Source organism: Acanthisitta chloris, unplaced genomic scaffold, assembly GCF_000695815.1.
Source record: "Acanthisitta chloris isolate BGI_N310 unplaced genomic scaffold, ASM69581v1 scaffold13367, whole genome shotgun sequence".
Lineage (NCBI taxonomy): Eukaryota > Metazoa > Chordata > Aves > Passeriformes > Acanthisittidae > Acanthisitta > Acanthisitta chloris.
This window is the reverse complement of record NW_008684367.1, coordinates 4713-12088: the sequence shown is the minus strand read 5'-3', so window position 1 is coordinate 12088 and position 7376 is coordinate 4713. Positions and strand designations below refer to the sequence as shown.

General features: G+C 50.7%; 1 protein-coding gene across 1 annotated transcript in view; it reads right to left on the bottom strand.

Annotated features, from left to right (window-relative positions):
* Nucleotides 1–7376, bottom strand: part of DHRS11 (dehydrogenase/reductase (SDR family) member 11) — a gene marked incomplete at its 5' end in the record, with an annotated part of 17536 nt that overhangs the window by 8617 nt on the left and 1543 nt on the right. Inside the window, one exon of the mRNA XM_009079311.1 lies at nucleotides 1213–1422. Coding sequence (XP_009077559.1) covers nucleotides 1213–1422 — 210 coding nt within the window. The remainder of the gene's footprint in view (nucleotides 1–1212; nucleotides 1423–7376) is intronic.

Genomic DNA, 7376 nt, shown 5'->3' with positions numbered 1-7376 from the left:
GCCTCAGCTACACTTCACTTAATTTTCTTTAAAGATTCCATGGCAACCAGGGCCGGGGAGATGCGGCTGTGCAGTGACCCAGGCTGGGCAGCCCACAAAAGCCTGGCTGGGAGGACAAAGCTGAGCTGAGCTTGCTTTGGCTGCAGTCACAGCAGCCAACAGCCCAGCCAAAATCCTAACAAGAACTTAATTAGCCAGGATATGGCAGATCTTGCCCTGGCAGCAGGAGTCTGAGGCCTCAATGTGTCTCTCTGTTTTGCTCTACACAGCCCCTGAGACTACTGCTGGATGAACAGCCCCCGGTGCCGCGGGAGCTCTCAGACGTGGTGGCTCTGAGCCCACAGCTTGGAGCAGCTTTTCAAACAGACATGTCCTTCCCTTCACTAGGACAAGCTTTCATAGCTGCTGGAGGTGCTACAAGGATTGCTCAGAGCCATGAGTTCCACTCCTGCTCCTATGAGGATAAAGCTTTCATGCACAAAAGTAAGTGGTACAGGAGGGGAAACCAGCTGAGAAGCTCCTGGTTCAGCACCTCACCAGTCAGAGCTGCAGGAAGGACCATTGCAAGGACACACAAACCAGCCTGAGGTCCCACAGTTGTGGCTGACACTGCTCCATGCTGAAAAGGAGGTTCACATCATGACAAAAAATGGGGACGTCCCAAAGAGATGCACAGCAGCACCTCAGGCCAGGGAGATCCAGGCAGAAGTACTGCTTGTAAATGGGATGGACCATTTGCACAACTTCCAGTTCAGCACATGAAATCACCTCGCTCACATCCAGCTCTAACCACATTATGGGCAGAAAATTCAGCTATAAAGACAAAAAGCATTACAGCTTTTTAAGCCACGAAGAATCTGCCTGTTTTACTACCCACTGCTACAACTAACAGGATTAGCAACAAAAGCAAGCACTTGGCATTCGATTTCCTGGTTTATTGAAGGGAAAAAAAAGTGAGGCTTGTCACCCTTTAGAAAGCCAGTGAGCTGAAGGAAAAATGCTGCTGAAGGTACTGAGTGTTCCCATTCTCTAAGGTGAAGCTCAGCAGAGCAGGATGTCTTTCTGCTTCCAAAGCAGCAAGCTCAGACCACGGCAGAGCCAGCTGGGAAGCAGGTCCTGAGTTCTGAAATGAGTAGATGGGGACAATGGTGCTGGTGGCCAGAAGAAACACAAGTCCAGCAGAGTTTCCCCTCCCTCAGTGGCACTACTCACGTCTATCATCGTCCGCCAGCCCTCGGTCTTCCCTGAGAGCAGGGGCTCAGGGCGAGCCAGCCCTGCATTGTTGATGCACACATCAACACCTTGGTGAAGCGTCTTGATGGCAGAGAACATGGACAGGATCTCCTCTTCGTTGGAGAGATCACACTTGTAGGGGATGAGTGTCCCAGGGTAGCCGGCGCTCTGGCATTCCGCTGCCAATTTCTAGGGGAGAGAAAGGAAGGAAGAAAAGAGCCATCAGCCTCCTCTCCTCGTGGAGCAGCTTATCCTGCTGCTTCCTTAAAAACACACCTCAGGGCTAACAAACCAGCTGGGCTTAAAAGCAGGCATGAGGGGAGTAGTGCTAATTAAGAAAAAGGAAGTATCGATAGCCACGAGGAGCTGAGCACTTCAGCCTTTGAGTTATTGAGCTTGAGGACACACACTGTGTTCAGCCTTTGAGTTATTGAGCTTGAGGACACACTCTGTGTTCAGCTTTTGAGTTACTGAGCTTGAGGACATACTCCATGCTCGTCCATCAGCCCAGGTGATACAGGGCAAGGTGAACAGTGCTGGCACAACACACACAAATCCTGTTGTGGTACCAGGCTGCCATGCTGCTGCACAGACAAAGGACACATGCCTGACAATTCCTCATTAGCCATTCCAACAATGAACCCAAACATCCCCATCTTTTAGCAGCCTAGATGACCCAAAGCCAAGGCAAGGCCAAGCGCTGCTGCTGGCATTGACGACGCGGCAGCCACCGCATCCTCCGGAGGGGATACCCTCTACCCCCTGATGCTAATGAGAAGCAGCATCTCATCTCTGATGTGTCACATTAGCGACAGGGACAGCTCCCAGTGCCTGGAGAGAGCCACATGATGTCTGGCTCCTGCGGAGAGAGGGACTCCGGCGACCAACATCCACCAAATCGCTCGACGCCAGCGCCCACCCGCCGTGACATTTCAGCGGGTGCAATAAAGCTCTGCTCCTGCCACAGGCAGCTTTTCCCACTCCTCCCAGCTCCTCTCTGCATTCCAAGGACTGCAGTTCACAGCCTTTCATAAAAAGGAGGAGCGAGGCCCAGCGCAGGAAGGCCTGGCTGGAAGCAGAGGACGAGGAATGGTGTTTGCACATGGAAGCAGCTGTGGAACAGCTCCAGGCTCACAGCAGTGCTGCCCTGGAGAGGGACAGAGATGCACCAAACCCCTCTCTGCACCCCAAGCACGTGCATTGTAATTACTTTGGGGCAGGTGGCTCTGTTTGGGAAATGATTTTCAGTGTTTCCCAATAGCTGAGCCCATCGCAGAGGGGAGTCAAGTCCCTGAGCAATGAGTTTAAGCTTTCCTGTTTTCACAGACCATAAGCCAAAACCAGCCCAGATCTACAGCTCTGGTTCAGACACTGCTCTCCTTTCTGGGTAACAGCTCAGTGAAGGCATTGCAGGAACACAAGAAGGATTATTATTGCTCTCACAGCACCAAGCAAGAAGGACGTGCTGAGTTCAGCCAGAGATCGATACATCCGAGCAGCATCAGCCTCCCTGGAGAGCTCTGCTCAGGCTGAGCTAGACAATATCTCTGCCCGAACAAAGGTGCCCCAGGGACTGAATTGTACCTCTCTGTGCCCTCCTGGGGCTGGTTTCACTTTGCTATACATGCAATCTTGTTGATTATGTGCTGATAACTGTAGAAAATATATTCTTTTTAACCATCAGAGTACACACTTGAAAAAGCAGTTGGGGAGGAAAAAAAAAACCTGCAAGAGCAGCATATAGAAAATTAAAAGCAGGATGAAGGGCTGCTGGAAGGTTCTAATCATTCCAGGGATGGAATCTTGTTCCTGAAAAGATACAGGAGGGGAAAATGGGCAAAGTGTCCTCAGTCACATTCTTGATAACCTGGCACCAAGGTGACAGCTTCAGAACTGTCTCTGTCTCTCCATCCCACTACCCAAGCTCAAGCTCTCCACTCAGGGATCCATCCCATCCTGTATTGCTTGTAAAGTCCCACAGCTCATGTCTGGCACTTTTTCTTCTTAGTTCACTGGGTCATGGCCAGGAGTATGGTTTTCATTTGCTCAAACCAAGCCCATGATGTAAAAAGATGAGAAATCCAAGCACAAGGGACTGGGATGAATCTCCTAAAAGAGGACTCATGCCAGGAGAGCTGACTGGAGGGAAGAAGGACCTGACATGGACAGGAAAGGACAGACAAGCTCATCTACAGCCCAGAGGGACACGCTGTGTTTAATATCTCCATTGCCATGTTCAGCTGTCACTTTTCACTATTTGGTGAAACCATTCCCTGTTCAGTGCAGCTCTTTGATGGAGGCAGACGGGATCTACACACCACAGGCTGAAGGAGCAGAAGAAACAAGAGGTGCTCTGGACAGCAGTGTCTGTGGTGCTGGAGCTGCCCATCGTGTTTTCCCAGTCAGTCTCCAGAAAGGTCTTTTTCACTCAGAAAAAGGCTTCTCTGCCACAACTGACCAGAGAAATCAAATACCTCTCAAGATCCTTCTTTTCCTGCCTTGTGTCTCACTGCTTCAAACGAGGCTCCACACGGATCCTTTCATCTCTCAGGCTACGCTTGTGTTAACAAATTCTCTTTGAAAACGAAGTGCCAACGCCGCTGACATCCAGGCAGAGCTGAATGTGCTTCAACCATCTACAGATAAAGAGTCATCACAGGCTCTTCAAAGAAACATCAACTGTGGGCAAGTTTGCAAGAGACTTCTGTAGAGCATCTCTCTGAATTATGGAGCTCACAGGATTTTTTTTCAGAGCATCCTTTAAGCCACTCAATTAATGCTCATTCTGCTTTGAGCACGACACGCACAAGGAGGAAACAAAAAAATGGAAAAGTCTGTTTTTCCAGATCTCAGAAACAACTTGAAGGGTGACCATGTACACACCACCAATAGAGACAGGGTCAGTGCACCTCCAGTGACTGGAGATGGTTTGAAACAAGACCTGAGCATAGAATCACAGAATGGTTTGGGTTGGAAGGACCTTAAAGCTCATCCAGTCCCACTCCCTGCCATGCTCAGGGACACGTTCCACTAGCCCAGGCTGCTCCAGGCTCCATCCAACCTGGCCTGGAACACTCCCAGCATCTCTATACCACACCATTATCAGTGAATGTTTGGAAATGGCCAGGCAGGTGCTACTGCTACTGGTACAGACTGGGATAATGCAACATAAAGAATAAATAGATATCCTGTGTGTTAGGACGTTTAACCTAGAGCAATCCCCTGCCCTCCCCAGCCTGAAAGGAAACCTCACATCTATGGGATGGTTTTGAAATGGTAGGAACCCATCCATTCTCCCCAGAAGGGGTTAAATACTCTTTGTGCACACAAGACTTGGAAAGGGCACAGTGCCCTGCAATTACATTCAGTCTTGGTAAAATGGTTTTACAAAACCTAATTGCTATAAAAATGTAAAGGGACTCTTAAGGGGAGGGGAAGAAAAAAAAGAGACACATAGGGTTTTATTTGGCAAACCATCCCATTAACTTCAGACACATTTAGTTCAGAGAGATTAAAGCCAGGAGAAACCATTAGGTAATTTTTAATCTAGCCTGCCATTTATCACAGGTACCTGCATCCCACTGATTGAGCTTAGGCTTAAATACAGAACTACACCAAGAAACCAACAGGAAAGGCACCGAAGTCACCCCAATTACTTCTGCTATCTAAAGGAAATGAAGGAGAAAAATCCTAACGAAGAGCATCACAGCTGTGAAGGAAAACTGGGGGCTCACAAACCCTTTCATTTCACTGATTGGCAAGTTTGAAGCTTCTCTTAATTAAGATTTAATAACACTACAACAGCATAATAGAGGAAGAGATGTATAAATGATGAACAAAGCACTAGACTGGGGGTTATTTCCACTGTGGCCACGGGGAAGGTTCAGAGCTGTGTCCCCAGCTGTAAAATGGAGATAATCACACTGAGCCTCCTCCTAGAGCTGTGGGTACCTGGAGCTTTTGACTGACATATCCAAGGATAAATATTACTTCACATTTCTTCCCAGGCACTAGACTCCTGGTACACAGGGTCCGGTGGAGCAGCCACATCTTCCCAGAGCTGGTAGCTGTCCTCCCAGGCTGCTCCAGACTCTTTTCCAAGCTCTTTCTGCTCTCTGCACTTTCTCAGCAGTTAACCACCCAAGATTATTTGTTCCTAGCTTCCTTAATTTTCAATCCCCAGTGCCACACAGGAGCCAAACCAACCCCTGCTGACGCTGCCCTGAAGGTCCCTGCTACCTTAAGGCACTCACACAATCACTCCTTACGTCAAGGCTGAAGGCATTTCTATTTTTTCACTGCTTGCTCAGATCACGTTGCTACAGGCTGGCGTGGGGGAGGAGGAAACACGCTGCTGCCACGATGACAGCTCATTAGAGCAATATCTCTGCCTTACTCTGAGCTATGACTGTCCTAAAACCAGACACATAGGTGTTTGCCTGCTCTTCAGCTCCAGCCTGCACAACGCGAGTTCCCACGCAGCCAGGCACGGGGATGCTTCCCTTCCATCCCCAAGAGCCCCAATACCCTGCTTGAGGCTGGAGCTGCTGTCTCACAGCCTCCTGTGGTGCTCCACCAGCCTTGGCAGCATTCAGAGCCTGTGCTGCTCCAACACACCCAAGTGCCTGCACACAGCAGAGCCGACGGTCCACGCGTTCCTGCCTGGATCGCTGCCCGTTCCGCCAACCCATTTCCCAGGCAACCTGCAAACTCACAACTCGCAGGGCAGAGCTGAGGCTGAGCTTCAGCCTGACACCCTCAGATCACAGCACATGCCTTCTGTGTCATCTCCACCTCCACTACGCTCAGGGAGTCAGGGAAAAAAACACATGTGTTGCAATTAAACAAAACTCCACCTCGTTCGGCAGCAGGGAAGGTCTGAGATGCTCAGTGGTACCCTGAGGATCTAAGGTTCATGGAGAGCAGCACATACCCACCCTGAATAACACATGTAACAGGTGAGTAAGGTTGGGAATGCTCCTGAGGACATCCAGAGCTCACACTCAGCTCACTATGGGGCATCTCCCTTCCCAGCCACAGCATCCCAACGAAGCAGCAGCAGGTGATAGCCCAGCAGTGAGCTCTGAGCTCCCCATCTGGAGGCCCAGGAAGAGCCAAGCACCAACTGTGGCCATGGGGCTGCTCAAGCTGGGCTGAGCCACCTCGCTGTGACCCCACAGCCTGTGAAGCATCCACCACTGTCACCCCAAGAGCCATACCAGAGCAGCAGGTCCTCGACGTCAGGCCACGAGATCAGCCTCTTCTCCTGGGTGCAGCCCTGCCCTGGCTCTGTGGCTGAGTGTTTCCCCACTCTCCCACATCGAGTCTCATCTCACTCCCACCCTGTGCCCGTGTAATCCCCAACGAATCCTCTTCTCAAAGGACAGATTAGTGCATGCTGGGAGGGGAGTGCGCCTTCCCCCACCGGCTCCCAGCACCAAAATCCAGAGGACACATCCTCAATTTTTGTCCACCTGGGATTTACAACCCAGGGGCAAACACAACCTGCTCCTGCACACCCCAACCTGCTGCAGGCAGAGCAGGGGCAGCCAGGACTGAGCACCTCCCTGGCCACAGGCTGCAGGTGCAGTGATGAAACATCTGTACCCAGGCCAACGCCTGCACACAGCCACACCGAGCTAATCCCCAGCTAAGCTGGGCAGAGCTGCAGCTGAGCTGCATGAGCCCAACAGGCAGAAAAGACTGGCTGAAGGAGCAGGACCACAGCTCCTCTGCTCCCATCTTACAGAACCAGGGTGGGCACAAACCCACCTGGGACTGAGCAAGGCAAATAATGATCCTGTCGGTCAGGAAATCACCCTTAACACTTCCCACATGGGCATTGTCAGGAGTGAAGGTTCCAGCTCTGACTTTAGCACTGCCACTGCTTTCTGCAGAGCTTAAACTGTTAATAACCCCAGGAAAAACAACATCGTATTTTCTCCCCAACACTGTGCTGGCTGTGTCCACACCTCCCTGCCCTGGGATACTCTCCATAAACCTGAAAGACAGACAGAATTCACAGAAAGTCCCTTCCATGTCTGAGCTCTGCTCCTGCACAGCAAGGCAGAGGCAGAACACACCCCCATCCCATTCCAAAATCCCAGGAAAGGCTCAATTATTTCTTATTTTTAGGGCTGTGC